The sequence below is a fragment of the Phragmites australis genome, chromosome 3 (genome assembly GCF_958298935.1).
Source record: "Phragmites australis chromosome 3, lpPhrAust1.1, whole genome shotgun sequence".
In the NCBI taxonomy this organism is placed as follows: domain Eukaryota; kingdom Viridiplantae; phylum Streptophyta; class Magnoliopsida; order Poales; family Poaceae; genus Phragmites; species Phragmites australis.
The window spans coordinates 50,466,361-50,488,109 of NC_084923.1; the positions used below are offsets into that span (position 1 = coordinate 50,466,361).

The 21,749-nt window shown below is 42.8% G+C and overlaps 1 protein-coding gene across 2 annotated transcripts; it reads left to right on the top strand.

Annotated features, from left to right (window-relative positions):
- Window positions 1-7,139: 7,139 nt before the first annotated feature.
- Window positions 7,140-21,720, top strand: LOC133913852 (transcriptional corepressor LEUNIG_HOMOLOG-like). Of its 2 annotated transcripts, none has more exons than XM_062357134.1 (16): window positions 7,140-7,423; window positions 7,560-7,827; window positions 7,908-8,155; window positions 8,233-8,308; window positions 8,423-8,528; window positions 8,828-8,877; window positions 8,954-9,154; window positions 9,429-9,506; window positions 9,606-9,815; window positions 9,900-10,032; window positions 10,105-10,214; window positions 11,683-11,832; window positions 12,724-12,879; window positions 12,969-13,097; window positions 13,183-13,380; window positions 21,125-21,720. In XM_062357134.1, exons 1-16 carry the CDS (start codon window positions 7,389-7,391, stop codon window positions 21,266-21,268), a joined length of 2,292 nt encoding a protein of 763 aa, XP_062213118.1. In that variant the 5' UTR covers window positions 7,140-7,388; the 3' UTR covers window positions 21,269-21,720. The 2 variants fall into 2 exon arrangements, with proteins under 2 accessions (XP_062213118.1, XP_062213119.1); XM_062357135.1 differs by having other exon boundaries at window positions 7,560-7,824.
- Window positions 21,721-21,749: the final 29 nt, after the last annotated feature.

Consider the following 21,749-nt stretch of genomic DNA (forward strand, 5'->3'; position numbering starts at 1 on the left):
CGAATGATCCAATGAAAACGCTAGACTATCCGGTGCGTAGAAGGTCAATTTACGTCAAAAACTTGCTCTCTGGAAGAAATGGTCTGGTGGAGATTCCGGGGTATCACCGGACTATCTAGTGTGCAGAAGGTCAATTTGCGACGAAAACTTGCTCTCTGGAAGAAATGGTCCGTTAGAGATTCTGGGGTATCACCGGACTATCCGGTGAGAAGAAGAAGGTTTTTAGCCGAAAAAATGTTCCCTGGTGAAAATTATCCGGTGAGGTCTTTCATGATCACCGGATCATCCGGTGCGTTCAAAAGGAAAACTTTGCAAAAAATTTGCTCTTTGCAAATATTGGTCCGGTGACATACTCTGGTGAGTATAAATATGACGTCGGAATATCCGGTGTGTGTAAGATTGAGTCTTAGAATTTCAGCAGAGTGAACTCGTCGGATGGTCCGGTGTTCTGGAGTTTGTTCTCACGGATCATCTGGTGTTCAATCTGAAACCAAATCGAGGTGGATTTGTGGATTTGTTCGTATCTCTTTCGCGATTTTGGCCGAACAGGACATGTTTAGGATTGGAATAGAGTCCTACTTCGATTCCCTAGGGTCAAGACCATACCTCCCCTTATAAATAGTCGAGGGGTGGAGGCCGATTACATATCCATCAATCAATCGCATATATTGCATCTACTTATCGTTTTGCCTTTACTTTCCTGCAATTTAGGGTTAGTTCTTCATTGCTACTTCGAATCCCTGTGGTTTCGGTGGTAGTTCTTTGTCGATTTGTTCATAAATCATCCGAGTGGTGATCCCCAAGGTTGCCAGTCGAAACCCTTGCTTGTTTGCTTGTAAACAAGTCGCGAGTCGCTACGAAAAGCGACAAGTATCTTTAACGGACCCGTGTTAGTGAGGTGGTTCCCAATTCCGCGCCAACACAAATTGGCGACTCTGCTGGGGATAAAGTTTTTTCGGCTATCTCTTGGTCGAATTCTGAAACCCTAGCCATGCTACTTCGAAAATCAACAAAGACAACATCATAATGGCGTCCTACGATGAGTTGCCAGAAGAGACGCGTTTGGCGCTCGACGCCGATGTGGAACGACATCGGCAATAGCTCCTTTCGCGCTATGTGAAGACTCGGCATGGCGTGTTCAAGAAAGAAGACTCTCCACCACCCGCCGACCAAGTTCAGATAAAGCCCAATGTAAGTGATGTTCCTCATGCTTTGCAAGAATACATTGTGCATACGGTTGATCAGTCCTTAGAAGCTGTAGTGAGTAATAAAATTGATGCTTTAGCTCAGGGTTTAGCTCAATCTCTTAACAGACGCTATGATTCTATAGCTTTTGACGTGTAGACCATTAAGGACAACATGCAAAACATTAAGGACAAATTTAAACAGCCTTTGTCATTTGATGCTAGCGCTTCGAATCCTAATAACTATGGCAAATTTCAGCATGTCCCGTTCATCGGCACAGTCTATGACACCCACACCTATACAACAAAACATGTCAATTTAAAGCTGGACCAATGTGGGTTCGGCTAATGCGGCGACATCTCCGTTTAATACATTGAATACTTGTAAACCAGAAGTTTCATCATTGAGTTTTCTGGTTCCAAGCACTTCATCTAGCATAACTAGTTCAGTTCCACACATAGCTAATAACCGAGCTACTGAAATTTCAGCAAGTATGCCACTAGTTCCATACAATACCGTGACGTATAGCACACCTCCCATACCTCCACAAGGTACCGGCATCCCTTATGTTCCATTACCGGATACTTACTTCAATGTGTCTCCACTAGATACTACACCTGCACAGCCTGTAGTGCCTCCGCAAAGTATTCCACAAAGTAGTACAAATCCTATTCGGCCCATGGCCGAACAACCTATGAGACGTGAGAGCATTAGAGAGGAGATGGGTAGTCTTTTGAAGGAGCACTTTGGGGTAGAATCTAAAGGGAGGGCACGTGTTTATCAAAAACCATATTCTGATTATTATGATACGATTCCATATCCCAATGGGTTTAAGGTTTCTGATTTTGTCAAGTTTAATGGGGAGGATAGTAGAACCACAATGGAACACACATGGCAATTTTTTGCACAATGTGGTGATGCCAGTAGTAGCGATGCTTGTCGTTTGCGTTTATTTCCTTTATCACTTTTCGACAATGTATTTACTTAGTTTACTTCGCTTGCAACTAATTCTATTTATACATGGGCACCACTTGAGCAAAAGTTTCATGAATACTTTTATACTTGAGACACGGAGTTGAGGTTAATTCATTTGACATCGGTTACACAAAAGTATAATGAGTCTGTTTCTGAATATATTAGAAGATTTAGAGGTACTAAAAACCGATGTTTCAATGTTTCGCTCTTACGATAGAGATCTAATTGAGTTAGCTTTTGCCGGGTTGCATGCACACATCAAAGATAGGTTAGAGGGGCAAGAATTTTCAGATGTGAACCAAGTTTTACAGCGGGCTCTGGCTAAAGAAAGTCATGCCAAAGAACATAGAAATGTTCAAAGGTTTAGTGAAAAACACAAGGTGGATCGTCGAGGTGTTAATGTAGTTGAATATGAGGACGATTCGTTGGATGATGATAGCATAGATGTGTGTGTAGCCGAATGGACATGGAAATCCAAATCTAAGCCATTTGTGTGCTCCGCATTGAAGCCGACCCCACAAAACAATCGGCAAGAAGAGATGAAATTCACATTCGATATCACTAAATATGATAGGATATTTGATCTCTTGTTACAAGAAAAACAAATTAGTTTGTCTCCTAACCATGTTATTCCATCACTTGAGGAGATTAAGAATCATGTATATTGTAAATGACATAATTCATATTCTCACGCTACTAATGATTGCAATGTTTTCCGTCGACAGATTCAATCGGCTATTAATGAAGGACGATTGAAGTTTGCTGAAAAGTCTAACATGAAGCTAGATGATGATCCATTCCCTGTCAACATGATGAGCTTTGAAGGGAAGAAGGTCTTGGTTTAGCTGTTTCAAGCCGAATCGACTAAAGGCAAGAGTGTGATCATTAATGATAATAATGTAAGGTCAAAGATGATCAAACCTAAAAGTCTAGAAATTGACAGTTGGAAAGTGAATGAAGATAAGAACAAAGCTATTAAGAAGCATGAGAAGCCAAAACTTACATTTGATACACTTTTGTCTAAGTATGAGAGTGGCAAGGCCAGCCAAAAAAGGGGCAGGCGGCCCAATGCTCTTAAACGTCCAAGATCACCTCCGAAGCGTGAGTTTAAAGGGAGGAGGAGGCAATGGGAGGATAATATTGCAGCAGCTTCGTTCTCTCCTTTCAGGCCACCAATGCCTATGATGTGGGGATCTCCTCCGATGGTTTTTCCTCCATGTCTGTCGTGGGGTTGGTGTGCACCTTGGGCACTACCTTCTATGCCATTTGCACCATTTCACCCGGGGTGGACAGCACCACAACCTTCGGCGTTCGATAGACTATCTCGTGCTAAACAAGACCAGTTTGATCCCAAAAATCAGTCAAATGATAGGAGGGATAGGAGACATATTAAGAAGGTCTATCGTGTGAAGAACACGAGTGTTTCTAACCTAGGAGTCTCTCACATTCCCAAAAGAGGAGGCTACAAAAGTTATGAAAACAAGAGTTGAGAAAAGCACAAGCTGAAGAGGTGAGAGATCAAATATTCAATGAAATCAAGCCGATGATGCCTATTCGGCAAGAATGGAGAGTAGCCTATTGTGACATCTAGTGATGATGAAGATGATATGCTAGGAGACTCTCCAATTCTTAGAGATGACACTCCACCACATGATAATATAGATATCAATATGTTTTTTGTTTTACCTTCAGATTTTCGGGTTGTTGATGAAGAGGTTGCTCAACTAAATCTTGGTCCGAAGGAAGCTATATTTGAAAAGCCCAAAGAATCAAGCCAATATTTGAGACCATTATATGTCAAGGGGCATATTGATGGAAGGCCGATTTCAAGAATGCTAGTGGATGTTGGAGGCACCGTGAATCTAATGCCATATTCAGTTTTCAAGAAGCTAGGAAAAGAAGACAAAGATTGATGCTTAATGGCTGCACCGGCGAGCCTACGGAGGCAAAAGGCGTAATTTTCATGGAGCTCACTGTTGGGAGCAAGATGGTCCCTACGACCTTCTTTGTCACCGACGTGCAAGGTAACTACAACGTTTTATTAGGCCGTGATTGGATTCGTGCAAATCGTTATGTACCTTCTAGTTTGCACCAATTTTTGATACAATAGCTAGACTATGAAATAGAGGTTGTATATGTGGATACATCAACTTTTGTTGCTTCAGCCAATGTTTCAGTAGATTGGCAACATGGGAATGCACATTATCTCTCCGGTCAAGATTTTTCGGGGTATGATTTTCTTAGTGTTACTAGAGATGGTTTTGTACCCGTGTCTGTACAACCAATTTCTTCATCTCGGCTTAGGTAATTTAGAATGGTTGCAACAGCGTGTGGAGCAATATCGGTTTGAAAAGAACGATATTTATGAGACTATTGATGATTTTGATGAGATAGAAAAGCTAGTACAAGGTTTTTCGTCGGTTGATCCATTAGAAGAGGTAGATATAGGATATGGTATTGTTCCTAGGCCGACATTTGTGAATCAAAATATGCATGATGTTCAGAAAGTTGAAATGATTGCATTACTCAAATAATATATCGATTGTTTCGCTTGGGAGTATCATGAGATGTCGGGACTTAGTTGTGAGCTTGTAGAGCATCGGCTTCCCATAAAGTCGGGTTTTAGACCTCACAAACAACCGGCTAGAAAGTTTAATCCTAACATGTATGGGCGAATCAAAGAAAAAATAAGCCGGTTGCTCGCAGTGGAGTTTATTCTTCCTTGTAGATATGCTGAATGGATATCTAATATTGTCCCGGTTGAGAAGAAATATAGTCATAAATTGAGAGTATGCATTGTTATCAAATTGGATGCTATGGATAGTCATTTAGCCGATTTACGTTTAGCTTTTGAAAGAATGTGTCGGTATGGTTTAAAGATGAATCCACTTAAGCGTGCTTTTGGTGTATCGGCGGGCAAATTCTTAGGTTTCATAATACATAAAAGAGGGATAGAGATAGATTCTAACAAAATAGCAGCCATAGATAAGTTAGGAGCGCCATAATCAAAGAGAGATGCCCAAAAAATGCTAAGAAAAGTAAATTAGTTGAGGTGTTTCATATCTAATTTATTGGGCAAGATTAGTACTTTTACTCCCATATTTTGGTTAAAGAAAGAAGCCGATTTTACTTGGGGGGCAGAACATCAACGAGATTTTGATGACATAAAAAATATTTGTCATCGCCTCCTGTGTTAATGGCGCCTAAGGTTGGGATTCCGTTTCGGCTATATGTTGCTGCACAAGAGACTATAACAGGTGTTGTTCTTACACAAGAAAGCGAAGGGAAAGAATATGCGATCACTTATTTGAGTCGGCGTCTCTTGGATCCAGAAACAAGGTATGCATTTATTGAAAAATTATGTTTATTTTTATACTATGTATGCACCAAATTGAGACATTATTTGCTTTCTAGTACTTATATGGTTGCATGCCAACCGATGCTATTAAGTACATATTGCAAAAGCCGATTTTGAGTAGTAGAATCGGGAAGTGGTCTCATAGTTGGAAAGATTCTTTTAAAGTTGTAGGAATTGTGCCTGAAAATTCATACATGCAGCAATTTGTACAAGGAGACAAAATGCCTCACGCTATCAATGGGAAATACTTGAAGAAATATTATCCGAGCATTTTACAAGATGTTTGAGAAGGTAACTATACATGTCCGATGTAATTTACTATCATCCTAAGATATATCATTGTACGTGGCCGGTGTGAATATCATCGCCCTTAGAACATACATATATGGCCGATATGTTGTTTGTATCGCTCTAAGTCTTAACTTGGAATAGAAGATGAGATATTCGTGATTTTCCTGTGTAAAAATATTTTTTGGTGCGCAAGCTTTACCAAAAAATAGGAGGGCATGTGTTGATAGCAAAAAATGGCACGGCCAGATTTTTTATACAGTGGATAGTCCAGTGATCAATGCCGTGTCATCGCCGGACTATCCGGTGCTTATAGTTCGATTTTGGCCAGAAGACATACTTTTTGGAAAAAATAGTCCGGTGAGGGGCTCATTGAACACCGGATTATTCAGAGAATGGGATGAGAATTTGGTACAGCAAATCATGCTCTCTGTATAAAATAATCTGACGAATGATCCAGTGAAAACGCCAGACTATCCGGTGTGTAGAAAGTTAATTTGCGTCGAAAACTTGCTCTCTGGAAGAAATAGTCTGGTGAAGATTTCGAAGTATCACCGGACTATTCGGTGTGTAGAAGGTCAATTTGTGGCGAAAACTTGCTCTCTAAAAGAAATAGTCCGATAGAGATTTCGAGGTATCACCGTCCGGTGAGAAAAAGAAGGTTTTTAGCCAAAAAATGTTCTTTGGTAAAAATTATTCGGTGAGATCTTTGATGATCACCGAATCACCGGACTAGTTTGGATGGTAGTTCTTTATCGACTTACTCCTAAATCGTCCGAGTAGCGATTCCTATAGATGTCGATCCAAGCTTGCTTGTAAATAAGCCACACGTCGCTGAAAAAACGACGAATATCCTGAACGGACCCGTGCTAACGAGATGTTACCTAATTACACGCCAAACATAAATGTCGGCTCCTGTTTTGAATTTGAATACACGGTGGTCATGGAAAAAGAATACGAGCCTGTGCTGTTTGGTCCGAGAAAAAGGCATGTGGTACCGATTTTGAGTTGAGCGATAAAGCTGTAATTGTGAGGCCTAGGCTGTACTTGTGTGACAGTTGGCGAGCTTCTGCATGGCATTTGGTGAAGTTTCCTTTTGGTTTTCCGGTGGGATGACCACATCGCATGATCACATCTCGGTAATGGATTTTCGCATGTTAAAGCTGCTGCGGTTGATTTGAATGGTTTTCCAGATTTTGTAGCTATTGCGGTGGGAAAAAGAAAAAGAAAAAGAAATTACAATTCGATTGATTGATTGATTGATAGATACAGCAGCAGAGGAACAGTCCCTTGCTTTTAATATACTACTCCTACTCAGTCAGTAGTATTTGTTTTTGTTTGGGCTGTTCCTCCTCTGCTCATAAACCTTGTAACCTTCCTTCCTTCCTTCCTTCCTTGTTAGGTCAGCTCAGCTCAGGTTGCCTTCCTTCCTTTATCATGTGTTTAGTTCGCTGTTCAACACTAGCAAGACAAGACAAGACGACCCAAGGCCAAGGGGATTGGATTGGAGGGGAGGTTTCCTCTTCGATATCTTTTCGTCGGGGTGAGTAGAGCTGCCGTGGATTTGGATAAAGGAGGGAGGATGGCGGCGCGGACCAACTGGGAGGCCGATAAGATGTGCGTCCTTCCCTCTCTCGATCTCGATGCACTCTACTTACTGCTTTGCTATGATCCTTGTACCTGATTGGATTCGATGGGATCCTTGTCTTGTGCTGCTGCAATTCGATTCGATTCGATTCGATTCGATTCGCAGGCTGGATGTGTACATCTACGACTACCTTGTGAAGCGCAACCTGCAGGCCACCGCCAAGGCCTTCATCACCGAGGGCGAGGTCGCCACCGATCCCGTCGCCATCGATGCTCCGGGGGGATTTCTCTTCGAGTGGTGGTCAATCTTCTGGGATATCTTCCATTCCACCAAATCATCCACCACGACTCCACAAGCTCCTCTTCCACAACTACAAGCAGGCACCGGCATCGGCAGCGGCACCACGCCTCCTCCTCCTCCTTCCCCTGATGTAGTAGTATCAGAAATAACAACCCCTCCCTTTTCACCCATCCATGCATCACAAATAACTTAACTTTGTCCTACTTATTCCAGATTAAGTCGAGGGAACAACAGATGAAGCTCCACCTACTGCAACAGCAGCACGCCCATCTCCACAGAAGAGATCCGTCCCTTAATGCCGCCATGAATGCCCTCAACTCTTCTGATGTCTCCGCGGTCCTCGCTTCCAAGATGATGGAGGATCGAATGAGGAACCCCAACCCTGTCGACTCCGAGGCATCCCAACAGCTCCTAGACGCTAATAGGATTGCTCTTCTCAAGTCCGCAACCAACCAAACAGGGTAATCGTTTTTTGGTACCAAAGCCATCCGGACAACTCTGATATTTCTATCCTTATAATTACTTATTGTCCTTATAGGCTACTGGTTCATGGTGCTACCTCTGTCAATATGCCACCTATGCACCAGATTCAGTCATCAAGAAACCAGCAACTTGTAAGATACTATATCTTCTTCTTGTAACTCATTTCTCTTTACAACCTTATTTATTATTGTAGCCTTTTACTGCTTCTGCACTTCTTATATTCTGTTAAACGATCAATCTTAAAGGACATCAAAGGTGAAGTTGCTATGTCACAAAGAACAATGCCTACGGACCCTTCTTCGTTATATGGATCAGGGATGATGCAGTCAAAACCTGGACTAGTTGCGGCTGGTTAGTATATTACTAATTTCTTGACATTATAGATTTCTTCTGCTCTCTGTATTTCTCACTGAATAAAACAGTGATCTGTACTGGTGAAAATGGGCCCACCAGGCTTTCATAACAAAAGGCCCGCCAGTAAAGTTATGGGCCAGAGCATTAGTGCCCTCAGGGGTGGATGTGTTTTCCAGTGTGCACTTTTAATACTATGTTGTAGCCATTTATTTTGTTTGTAAAAGATCACTGTTTCCAGCTAATACTATTAACCGGCTTAATAATAATTTTCTTACAATTCATTTCCCTCCACTCAGGACTAAACCAAGGTGTTGGGAGTGTACCACTGAAAGGCTGGCCTCTAACTGTGAGTTCATATTCCTTTCCATGTTTGCAGACTCTTCTGCTTTGGATGCTTACATCTTTTCTGTTGTTTGCTAAAGGTCCCAGGTATTGACCAACTCCGGTCAAATTTAGGTGTGCAGAAACAGCTCATGCCATCTTCAAACCAATTCCAACTTTTATCGCCACATCAACAGTTGATTGCTCAAGCACAAACGCAGAATGACCTTGCTAGAATGGGTTCTCCAGCACCATCTGGTTCGCCGAATGTTCGATCAGATGATCCAGATTTTCTGATGAAGGTCAGTTGTAACAAGTTTCGATAAACCTTGTAAAGCATGTGCCGAAACATAATGTCTGTCAATGCAAATAAACTTATTCTTTTGTTCCTTTTTTTTTTACCTAAGATGTTTGCCCTTTTCAATTAAACTTTCCATATTTTACTGGGTCACCTTCTTTCTCCTGTTTCTCGTTATGGAAATGGTATTGATAAGGCTCGCATTTACCTTATATGTCCTTTCACCGGTATTTTATGCTTGCTGTCATTGACTATCACGCATTGTCTGCAATATTTAGTTGAAAGGGCCCCAGATGCAGCAGTCCTCAGGCCACCGGCTTATGGAATTGCAACAGCAGCACCAGCAATTGCAACAGGTAGCATGGAATAATTAGCTTGATATGGCAAAGAAGAATCTTAAGTTTTGTCGCTCCTGGCAGATAGTTATGGAATTTTCCATATTTCTTGACATCCAGAATACTAGAAAGCGGAAGCCAACTTCTTCTGGAGCAGCTAATAGTACTGGCACAGGAAATACTGTTGGGCCTTCTCCACCATCAACTCCATCCACTCAAACTGCTGGTGGTGGAGTACCAGCAGCTAGCAACGTTAACATTGTACTGAGGAGTTCAATGATTTGCGGCGCAGATGGAACCAGTGGCCTTGCATCATCCTCAAACCAGATGGTATAATTCGTTGCTCTGCTCTTGTATTGATGTTTTCAATTTTTGGGAGTCGGTTTGTGCTCAAGCCAATTCTTTTACTGACAGGATAATTTGGATAGTTTTGTCGATTTCGATGAAAATGTTGATTCATTTTTGTCAAATGATGATGGAGATGGAAGAGACATGTTCGCTGCATTGAAGAAAGGGTCTTCGGAGCACAATTCAGACTCTTTTAAGAGTAAATAGTCTAACCTCCCGAATTTTGTTGTGCTCTGAAGAAAATGGTTAGAAGCTGTTCATTCTTGTGTAGGTCTCTCTTTGAATGAGGTTGGTAATAACCGTACAAGCAACAACAAGGTTGTTTGCTGTCACTTCTCTACAGATGGGAAGTTACTGGCTAGTGCTGGTCACGAGAAAAAGGTAAAATGTTTTAAACTTAGGAATATATCAAATAATTTCTATTGCTGCAAGTTGTTGGCTTGTACCAGATGGTTTAAAAGATTAATGCTGTCTTTGTCTTATGAACCCATCATTTTTTAAAGGGGAAATTGCATATTTTCCACTCATAAAGATCCCCAACTGCACATTCGCCATTATAAAAAGTCCATCTGCAAATTTGTCACTAAAAGGTGCACAAATCCATTCCATGTGCCACTACAATGTCTCAGCTGTTATGTCCTGCTATTTTTCTTCACAAAAACAAATGAAAATAAAAAAACAGCATAGAATAGAACAAGGAAATGGCAAAATCGCCCATTCTCTTCATCCTTATCCTCTATTCCTCATCCCAGTTCGTATCTCCCCAACTCTAAGAGGTTGGGCGAGGCCGGCGACGAGATTGGCCTGTGGACGAGCTTGGCGAAGAGAGCGAACTCAGTAGCGGGGTGGCCAGCTTGGCCACGGGAGCCGCAGGGGCCGATGGCACGTGGGTGGATTTGGGGCAGGACCACTCGTCTCCCGGCCACAGTTGCCTGTCTGACCCTCCCTCGGCTCCCCTCCTGCAACTCTCCTTCTCACCTCCGACGATGCTCTCCATCTCCTCTCCCATACACTGGCGGCGTTTTGAGCGTGAAAGGGAAGGGCTAGAGGTGCCGCGGGAGGCCAGGAAGCGAGCCGCTAGCGGCGGCAGGAGGACCTGTAGGCGGCCGGGCTATCTGAGGCCAGGAGCTAGGCCGGGAGCTGAGCCCGTGCAGATCCATCTGGACTTACTAAACCGCAGCTTGCTTGGAGGATTTGTTGCGATTTGTTGTTTGAATGCTTCGGAAGCCCAAATCCAAATATTTCTTCCTTTCCATCGATTTGCTGCAGGTCTCTTTGCTGCTTGGATCGATTTGTGGGCACGCCTGTTGCTCTCGCTGTTGATGGTGTCTCGTCATCCAGTACACGGCCACATCGATCATTGGTGCTGGCGGCAGGTCCGTGGGCTATTGAGGAGGGAGAAAGAGAGGGGTATTTGTATCATGTGAACGCCGTTTCACGAATCTATTATTTGGATGGTTGGATTGATGGGTCACGACCCGTTCTAGTGGCAAATCTACAGTTTGCTCTTTTTTAATGGCAAATGTGCAATACTGAAACAAACTGATGACAAAAATGTGAATGCCCCTTTTTTAAATGAATAAGATACATTGCAACTTAACATTTGGTTTCATCATGGTTATCACCACAAACTCTATTCGCGACAAAATTTTTTGGATGCCATATTTGTTGTACACCTTAGTCAACAAGCATTTTTTTCTACCTTACTATTCAGAAGGCTGTCTTTTCTCTCTGTCTTACTCGGGGAAGTTTGGAACTTGCAAAAGTATTTTACTCAGCCTTTTATGTGTAGAAGTTAAAGTTCCTATGATGTTTTTTTTTTAAGCGGAAAGTTTCTATGATTTTGTAGGTCTTCCTGTGGAATATGGACAATTTTAAGATGGATACCAAAATAGAAGACCATACAAACTTTATCACGGACATAAGATTCAAAACAAATTCAACTCAATTGGCTACATCATCTTCTGATGGAACTGTTCGACTTTGGAATGCTGCTGACGTAATTTTCTCTACTTCTCTCTTTTATTTGTTTATCCCTTTTTTGTAGCAATTCTTACTGCCATGTACCAGCTAGGTAAGTTATGACTATTTTCTTTAGTCATTAGTTGCATGCTTGTTGGAAACCAAGATAACAGATAAATACGTCAAACTGGACCTACCCACACTACAACATAGTGTTTTCATCTCTTTGTGACAAGTCTGAATACTGGCAGCTCCATTTGACAACTGGGAGTCACCTCATTTCTTCAAATCCATCTCACTCCATCTCCATAAGCAGTCTCTTTCTAAAATTATCTTCATATCCAAAGCAGGATACAAGAGTTCTATTAGGGTAGATTCGGTAGATTTTAATTTGAATTGCTCTGTCTGTAGTTTCCTCAGTTGTTTAGGTTGAAGAACCAAGTGGTATGAAAATAGTGGCCTGCACTGTTGAGTATTTAAGTTCACAGTGTTGTACCATTTCCCTGTCTGTTTCACCAGATTATGTGTACTACCGCATATATGGATTAAAAGGAGTAAAGGACACTGTGCTTTATTTCTACACACTTTAATGTTGAATGCAGCAGCACAAGTACACATTGAACTAGTACATATGATTCATTCAGTGCATTCATTTGGATGGTGTGCTGATAGTTTCCAGTTGTATAGCAAATCGAGGAAACCAAACATCACACACTTGATTGGCTTAATTACTTACAGATAACTGCTGGTTCACATTACACCATTGGAATTTTGTGCTGAATTGTGTACCACTAACAAACACCTTGTGATTCCTTGTTTAATGCTTATTGATTTATGTTCAACTTCACAACATTAGTGGCTCAACATCAGATTGCCCGAATAATAGTTGGCTAATATCCTAAGTCAATGGCTATTCCTCCTTTTCCAGGAAAGTGGTGCTTTACAAACTTTTCATGGGCATAGCTCTCATGTGACTTCAGTAGATTTTCACCCTAGATTGACAGAGGTTCTATGCTCTTGTGACGACAATGGAGAAATCCGCTTCTGGAAAGTTGGTCAAAGTACAGCTTCTCATGTGTTTAGGGTTGGTCCTTTGTGCCTCAGCCTCTCAACTTCATGAACTGTTCATTCTATCATTAGTTCAATTATATGTACTCCTTTACATCATCATAGGCGAAGCAGGGTGGTACCGGAAGAGTCAGGTTTCAACCTCGAAGTGGGAAGTTCCTTGCTGTGGCAGCTGGAAGCATGGTGAACATTTTTGATGTTGAAAAGCAAGCCAATCTACATTCTCCACCTAAGGTAATAAATTATGCATGAGATTCTTAACTGTACGCAGAATTGGCAATGTAATGTAGTTAACTGCCGTTTTATTTGTTTGATTTAGGGTCATAATAGTGAGGTAAACTGCGTCTGCTGGGATGAAAGTGGTGAATATCTGGCATCTGTAAGTCAGGACACTGTGAAAGTCTGGTCAGTAGCATCAGGCGCGTGCATTCATGAGTTAAGATCTCATGGAAACCAATACCAGTCATGCATATTCCACCCAAGATACCCAAAAGTCTTGATTGTTGGTGGTTATCAGGTAAATGCTGTTCAATGTCTGATCACATTTAGGCGATTTGCCAATGCTACCATGCTCGATGAGATAAAATTGTACCATGGTCAAGGGGGCTCTAGCACAGGGATTCAGATCGTGTTCTGGGAAAATCTTGCCAATTTTGAATTCAAAATTTTCCCCATAAAAGTCGAGTTTCTATGAAATAGATACGGAAGACCTTGGAAATGAACTGGAAATTGAAATATAGATGCACAAAGTGGCCATTTCAAAATTATAGCTTGGATCTGCAACTCCCCTCTTTTAGACCAGGGGCAAGACATGCTACTCATCTCTGTTGTAATAATTGCGATAATATGAGCATGAATATCATTCCATAAGTATAAATGCAAGAGCAATACATAAAGGTTTCATTACACATGATCTTGAAGTAAATGTACTGCACAACATAAAGAACTGAGACTAGCAACATGTGTACTTCAGAAACTCGACAGCAGGTTCTAAGGGGGCTCTCAGATAAACAACAATTGGCCCTAGAACTGTGTATGTTCTGCCCCTCAATTGTTCAATTGTACGCATCACAGATTGGGCAATAAACTAAGTTTTAACTAGTAAATAACCTGGACAGAACTAGCAAAGTCCCTTCTGACAGTACTGTTATGACAGCAGAGTGCACAAATTTGAATAACCGAGTCAAATCCAAGTACTGACTGTAGCAAGAAGATTAAATCAGTAATAATATTCAGAAATAAAGACTAGCTTCCTCTGAGTCACAACAGAACTAAAACAGAGGACAAATCATGAAGTAGCCCACTGGAGAATATGTCAACAGAGTTTCTCCGGCATTACCGTACTGTCATTACAACATATGAACAGACCGAACAGCACATCACATACCTCTAGGGGCTACAAACTCAGGCATTTACTATTGCACTTAGTTATTATGCCCAATCTCAGTACAATATATCATCATAGAGCATGGAAAAGAATGTAACTGTACTGCCCAAAGCAAAGGGAGAGGAAAAACTCAGAGAAAATTGCTCAAAGGCGTGATGAAGAGAGGCTAAACACGGCTCAAAAGCCGCTGTCCCAGAAAAACCTAGCACCCACTGTTGCCGGCGGCGTGAAGGAGATCGGAGATACAAAGCCAACCGCACTGCATCGGCACGTGCGGGCGGGCCTAGGCGACACAACATCAGCTCCACCACCACCAACTCCCTCGGGCGATTCTCCAAGCCGATGACCTCAGCATACAATCACCAGACTAGAAGATGGCCAACCAAAGCAAGGAGAGATGTCACACTATTTTTCTTCCAACCGAGAAGAAAGAGACCCCATATACAGAGGAGCTCACCAGCAGCCCGCGCGCCTTGGTTGGGCACCTCAACCGAAATCGGTTTTCCATCCCGATCTCTTGCGCCGCTCAAATCCATCCCCACCGCTCAAGCCTCATCCAGGGGACAAGCCAAGGCCAGCCAGCCCCAGGACGTGCGCACGACGTGGAGGATCCGGGGCTCTGTTGCCCAGCCAAGTGTCGCCGCTCTCTACAGCTACTTGGGACCACGACCGGTCCCAATGAGCCCCAAGAGCAACCCTAGGGCGGCACCAGCTTAAGGAGAGAGCCGCACAAGGGCCTGGGCCGAAAACAGCATGAGCCAAAAGGAGTTGCAAAAATTTAACATTAAAATTTGCATAAATGACAACAATCCCCACCAAAATTTTGATGTTGGAAGTACTGGTTTTATATCAGGTTTTAAGCAACATGTACCTTTCGGGTTTGAACATATTATCGAGCTACACAAGCTCCAGCTCACACAGGTAGAGGACAAAACCTTGATCCTCCACCTTGGTGTGCGGACCTTCATTCATATAGTACCCTGTACGAGTCTGTTTTGCTCTCAACCCTCGTGTTGGACGTTATGGTTATGTCCATGTATCTTGATTCATGAGTGCTACCTAGAGAAGTACCCGGCTTCTCTAAGATTGCGACCACACAATTGCACTCACATAGGTGAATTCTTCTAGATGTCATGTAGGACGACATCTATTGCCATACAACATTGAGTTCATTAAGAGCTAACAGCTCACCTTTTCCTACAGAAGAGCAAAACAGCGAATGGGATTGATCTGCTCTTATGTCCACACAACTTGTTTTCCTCGAGCCTAGTTCACGGGATCTCCGATCTTCTAGGATAGGTTACTGCTGATGTGAACCTTATCAGTGGGTAGTAACCCCATTCCTTTTGATGTTGACTGAATGATTGTTCTAGCCATTCCTTTTATGAAAGGATCTGCAAGGTTCCTTTCAGACTGAATATAATCCACAACAATTATACCCGTCTCTACTGCATGACTTAGCGACTTCAGTCGCCGTTTTATATGCTTCGAAGACTTCATATTGTCCTTCTTACTCTTCACCTTAACCAGAACGGTTTGGTTATCGCAGTAGATGAGAACACCCGGAATTGATTTATTCAAAATCGGCAAGTCAGAAAGGAGTTCTCTAATCCATTCTGGCTCTATGGCTGCTGAGTCTAGCGCCACTAGCTCAGTCTCCATCGTGAAGCGAATAAGGATGGTCTATTTAGATGACCTCCAAGACACCGCTCCATTTGCTAGGGTGAAAACATAATCACTCGTAGCATTCATATCATCCAAGTCATTGATCTAGTTAGAATCACTGAATCCCTCTATGACTGTAGAATGGCCAGAATAATGAATTTCTAGGTTCTTTGTCCCCTTCAGGTACTAAGAATTCTCTCCAGTGTTATCCAATGATCATCTCCTGGGTTAGACGTATAACGACTCAACCTGCATATTGCATATGAGATGTCAGGTCTAGTTGCACTGACCAAGTAACCTATCACCTGCGAATACTTTAACTGGTCTTTTCTATGGCCTACATTCTTCTTCAGCTTAACATTTGGATCATAGGGCGTGACTACAGACTTACAGTCTATCATACCAAAACATGTAAGCATCTTGTCCACATAATGAGATTGACTTAGAGTTATCCCATTCTCGCCCTTTAGGAGCTTGATGTTTAAAATTACAGTAGCTTCTCCCAGGTCCTTCATATCGAAGTTTTGAGATAGGAAAGACTTAGTCTGGTTAATCATTTCCAGGTTTGTCCCAAACAGCAATATGTCATCCACGAATAAAAATAGAATGACACCGCGTCCCCCACCATAGTGATACACGCACTTATCGGCTTCATTAACACAGTGTAGTATCGAACTTTTCATGCCATTGTTTAGGGGCCTGTTTGAGACCATACATTGATTTGATTAGTCTGCATACTTTACGTTCCTATCTTGTTACCACGAATCCATCTGGCCACTGCATATAAATCTCCTCATCCAGCTCTCCATTAAGGAAAGCGGTCTTGACATCCATCTAATACACAAGGAGATTATGCGAAGCTACCAGTGCTAAAAGCACACGGATAGTAGTTAATCTGGCAACAGGGGAATACGTATCAAAATAGTCTTCTCCTTCCTTTTGCGTAAAACCCTTAGCCATTAGTTTGGCCTTGTACTTTTCTATAATACCATCAGGTTTGTGCTTTCTCTTGAAGATCCATTTGCAGCCGACTGGCTTGCAGCCAACTGGGAGGTTTGCTAGCTCCCAGGTTCCGTTAGTGATGATCGAATCCATCTCACTACGGATTGCTTCATTCTAGTACTCCGCTTCTTGAGAAGCGAATGCCTCTGAAAGGTTTCGTGGTTCATCATCCACGACATAGGCGACAATCATTTCCCAATGATTTTTTAGTTCTTTGCCTCTTGCTTCTCTTAAGTTCCAATTCAGGAATCGTGTCAATGACACTCTGAGGAGCAAGGTTATCAATTAAAAGATCATGGGTACTACTTCCTTTTCTCGCATAGGAAAGATGTGCTCAAAGAATATAGCATCCCGAGACTATTATCGAGTTGACGGAAATGTCTGAGACCTCATAACGGACCACTAGAAATCTATAGGCGGTACTCTGGTGTGCATACCATAGAAAGACACAATTGACAGTCTTTGGTCCTAATTTTCTTTTCTTCGGCAGTGGAACATGTACTTTTGCTAAACAGTCCTAGGTGCGAAGAAAGGACAGATTCGGTTTTCTCCCCTTCCATCCTTCAAAGGGGGTTGCCTCGTGATTTCGAGGAGCGACCTTGTTCAGGGCATAGTTAACTGTGAGAACAGCCTCACCCTAACATGAGTTAGCCATATCAGAACTTTGTAACAAGGCGTTAACCAAGTCACAAATTGTTCAGTTCTTTCTCTCGGCTACTCCGTTGGCCTGTGGTGAGTATGGTGGTGTAAACTCATGGATTATGCCACTTTCTTCACAGAACTCAAAAGAAATCCCTGCGAATATATTCCCCACCTTTGTCAGACCTCAGTCTCTTTATTGTGTTTCCCAGCTGGTTTTCCACCTCGGCCTTATAGATCTTGAAGTATTCTAATGCTTCATCCTTTGTTCTAAGCAAATAGATATAGCAGAATCTAGTAGCATCATCTATAAGAGTAAAGAAGTATCTTTTGCCACCCTTAGTTAAAATTTCATTAATCTCACACAGATCAGAATAGATCAGCTCAAGTGGCGAAGTGCTTCTCCCCTCGACCGAGTGAAACAGTTTGCGAGGCTGCTTTGCTTGCACACACACCTCACACTTATGGCTCTTGTCATAATTATACGAAGGAATAAGATCCATCTTGCTCAAACACACAATTGCTTCATTATTAACATGATACAAGCGAGAATGCCATATATCAATGTTCTTATTAAAATATGAAGAGTAGAAAATGTTTGTAGAGCTATCAAGAATCGAAATGTGAACATGCCTCCGCAATCATAGTCTTTTCCTACAAACGACCCACACTTGGTCAACACTACTTTATTTGACTTGAAGACTAATTTTATTCCTTGCCGACACAGCATCGATCCGCTGAGTAGAGTACGAGTCATGGCAGGGACAAACAGCACGTCCTTTAGGACAAGAGTCTTGCCGGAAATCAGCTTCAGGCTCACTTGTCCTACTTCGCGCACAGCTGCCGAGACCCTGTTCCCCATCAGTACGGATCCATCATCTGCCCTCCACTCGTGGAGTCACCTTTGCCGGTATCATCGGCTGTTGCAACTACCACATGCACTTAGGCTTTGGCTGCCTTCTGCTGCTCAGGCATTGACCCCTTGCCCTTACGATCACAACATCTGTTGGCTTTGTGATCTAACCTGCCGCAAACGTAGCAGACAATCTCAGGCTTCTTCTTCTTCATAGCATTAGCCTTCGGTCCAGAAAAATCAGGCTTGGGCTTTTCTTTCTTCACATTCTTCCCAGGATGGTTCTTGTGCTCAACAAGGTTAGGTTGAGCGGGCGCCTTCACCCCACCATAGCCTGCCTTAGACTTCTCCTCGACATTAATAGCAGCAATGAGCTCATTAAGAGTCAATCGTTGTTTTAAGTGCCGACGTGCAGTGACAAAGTCACGCCAAGAAGTAGGCAACTTGGCTAGAATGGCATTAACTTGAAAATTCTCAGGGAGGACACAGTCGTACTGGTCTAAGTCTCGCACGATTAACTGCAACTCATGAATTTGTTCCATGACTGATCTGTCATCTCCCATTCGAAAGTTCAGGTTGCTTGCCACCATGAAGGACTCGTTGCCGTTGTCGTTTTCAGCATACTTGTCATTCAGCTTCGTCCACACCTTCCGTGCTTCCCAAACCCCACTTAGACATCGAAGAGCCTGTTCGATAGGACGGCCAATAGGCGTGCTAGGGCTGAGGCATTAGCTGTCTCCCAACGGACCCTTAACGCGTCGAGGCACGTTCTTTCGACATCGTCTAGCACGGCTTCCCCTGAGGGGCGGGCGGCTCTTCGGTGAGGACCCAGAATAATCCGAGCTCCATCAACCACAGCCTCGTCCGGGCCTGCCAGCGCTTAAAGCCGGTTCCATCAAAATTCTCAGGCTTAATTGTGTTCGAGGACGACAGTGGTAGAGCAGAAGAGCCAGAACTAACCATTACTGAAGCACCACTAGGTTTTCTGGATTGTTGTAATAATTGCGATAATATGAGCATGAATATCATTCCATAAGTATAAATGCAAGAGCAATACATAAAGGTTTCATTACACATGATCTTGAAGTAAATGTACTGCACAACATAAAGAACTGAGACTAGCAACATGTGTACTTTAGAAACTCGACATCAGGTTCTAAGGAAGAAAAACATTGCTCTCAGATAAACAACAATTGGCCCCAGAACTGTGTATGTTCTGCCCCCTAATTGTTCAATTGTACACATCACATATTAGGCAATAAACTAAGTTCCAACTAGTAAATAACCTGGACAGAACTAGCAAAGTCCCTTCTGACAGCACTGTTATGACAACAGAGTGCACAAATCTGAATAATCGAATCAAATCCAAGTACTGACAGTAGCAAGAAGATTAAATCAGTAATGATATTCAGAAACAAAGACTAGCTTCCTCTGAGTCACAACAGCACTAAAACAGAGGACACTGGAGAATATGTCAACAGAGTTTCTTCGGCATTACCATACTGTCATTACAACATCTGAACATATTAACAGACCGAACAGCACATCACATACCTCTAGGGGCTACAAACTCAGGCATTTACTATTGCACTTAGTTATTATGTCCAATCTCAATACAATATATCATCACAGAGCATGAAAAAGAATGTAACCGTACTGTCCAAAGCAAAGGGAGAGAAAAAACTCACAGAGAAAACTGCTCAAAGGCGTGACAAAGAGAGGCTAAGCACGGCTCAAAAGCCGCTGTCCCTGAAAAACCTAGCACCCACCGTTGCCGGCGGCGTGAAGGAGATCGGAGATACAAAACCAACTGCACTGCGTCGCCACGTGCAGGCGGGCCTAGGCGACACAGCACCGGCTCCACCACCACCAACTCCCTCTAGCGATTCTCCAAGCCGAGCAAGCCGATGAACTCAGAATACAATTACCCGACAAGAAGATGGTCAACCAAAGCAAGGAGAGATGTCACTCTATTTTTCTTCCAACCCAAAAGAAAGAGACTCCCAGGTTTTGAGGAGTTCATCAGCAGCCCGCGCGCCTCGGTTGGGCACGTCAACCAAAATCGGTTTTCCATCCCTATCTCTTGCGCCACTCAAATCCATCCCCACTGCTCAAGCCTCATCCAGGGGACAAGCCGGAGGCCAGCCAACCCCAGGACGTGCGCACGACGCGAAGGACCCGGGGCTCCGTTGCCCAGCCAAGTGCCGCCGCTCTCTATAGCCACCTGGGACCAGGACCGGTCCCAATGAGCCCCACGAGCAACCCTAGGGCAGCACCAGTTCAAGGAGAGAGCCGCACAAGGGCCTCGGCCGAAAACTGCATGAGCCAAAAGGAGGTGGGCTCATTTGGTTGGCCCAAATGCAAAAATTCAACATTAAAATTTGCATAAATGACAACAATCACTTCTTCCGTTTTCCTTGTTTTGGGAGGGACTGAGGTGTGAGGGTTGGGGCACAATCAGTATATACAGGTTCATGTAGAATTATTTATACTTTTCTTACTTATATATACCAGTGCACATATAAATGTCATATAAAGTTCCATCTTTGTTGATCATATTCTTCTTTGTCCAGTAAATCTGTGAACTATTGAATGGAAAAAGATTCACTAATTGTGGTTACTGGTTTATACTCTATCTGGGGGCGGGACATTATATTTTACCTGCCTTTGTTTTTGGGACTCAGTTATTCATCGGAAACAATTGTTTATGTGCAGACTCTGGAGCTATGGAGCCTATCAGATAATCAGAGCAACCCCATCCAGGCACATGAAGGCCTGGTAGCTGCTTTGGCACACTCCCCATTCACCGGAATGATTGCGTCTGGTAGTCATGACAGATACGTAAAGCTCTGGAAATAGAAAGGTGGGAATGGTTTCATTTGGAAATCGATCATGGCTTCCATGACGAAATCAATATATAAGAGTAACTCGTGATGATACAGTGCGGCTGGACGTCCCCAAGGTGATAATTCTAACTTGAGTAGCCTCAACTCAGCCAGAGGTGTACCTTGGCTCTTTCCTTTGTTATAGAAGGCAGATATACTTTTGATGATCGACCTTAGGGGTTCACAAGATTGTTTGGGGCTGTTTCCTTTGTTATAGAAGGCAGATATACTTTTGATGATCGACCTAAAAGATTGTTTGGGCTGACTTTGCGTGTAAGCGATGCGATTTATGTTGTAAATTAAGGCAGAATGTTTTGTTCACGATTTTGCTGGATGCATGCTTTGGTGAAGCTGATGGAGCCTTTGATAGGCTATGTATTGTAGTTAGGACATTTGTGACATCAATATAATTCTTGTTGTATACTAGTGGAGAACAAATGTTGACGATCAAAAGG

Excerpts from the sequence above, each read along its gene's own strand:
- LOC133913852 (XM_062357134.1), top strand. The coding sequence starts at position 7,389 with ATGGCGGCGCGGACCAACTGGGAGGCCGATAAGAT. Across the intron at positions 9,816-9,899 it reads CATCATCCTCAAACCAGATG|GATAATTTGGATAGTTTTGT; the intron begins GTATAATTCGTT and ends TTTTACTGACAG. Across the intron at positions 10,215-11,682 it reads GTGCTGGTCACGAGAAAAAG|GTCTTCCTGTGGAATATGGA; the intron begins GTAAAATGTTTT and ends ATGATTTTGTAG.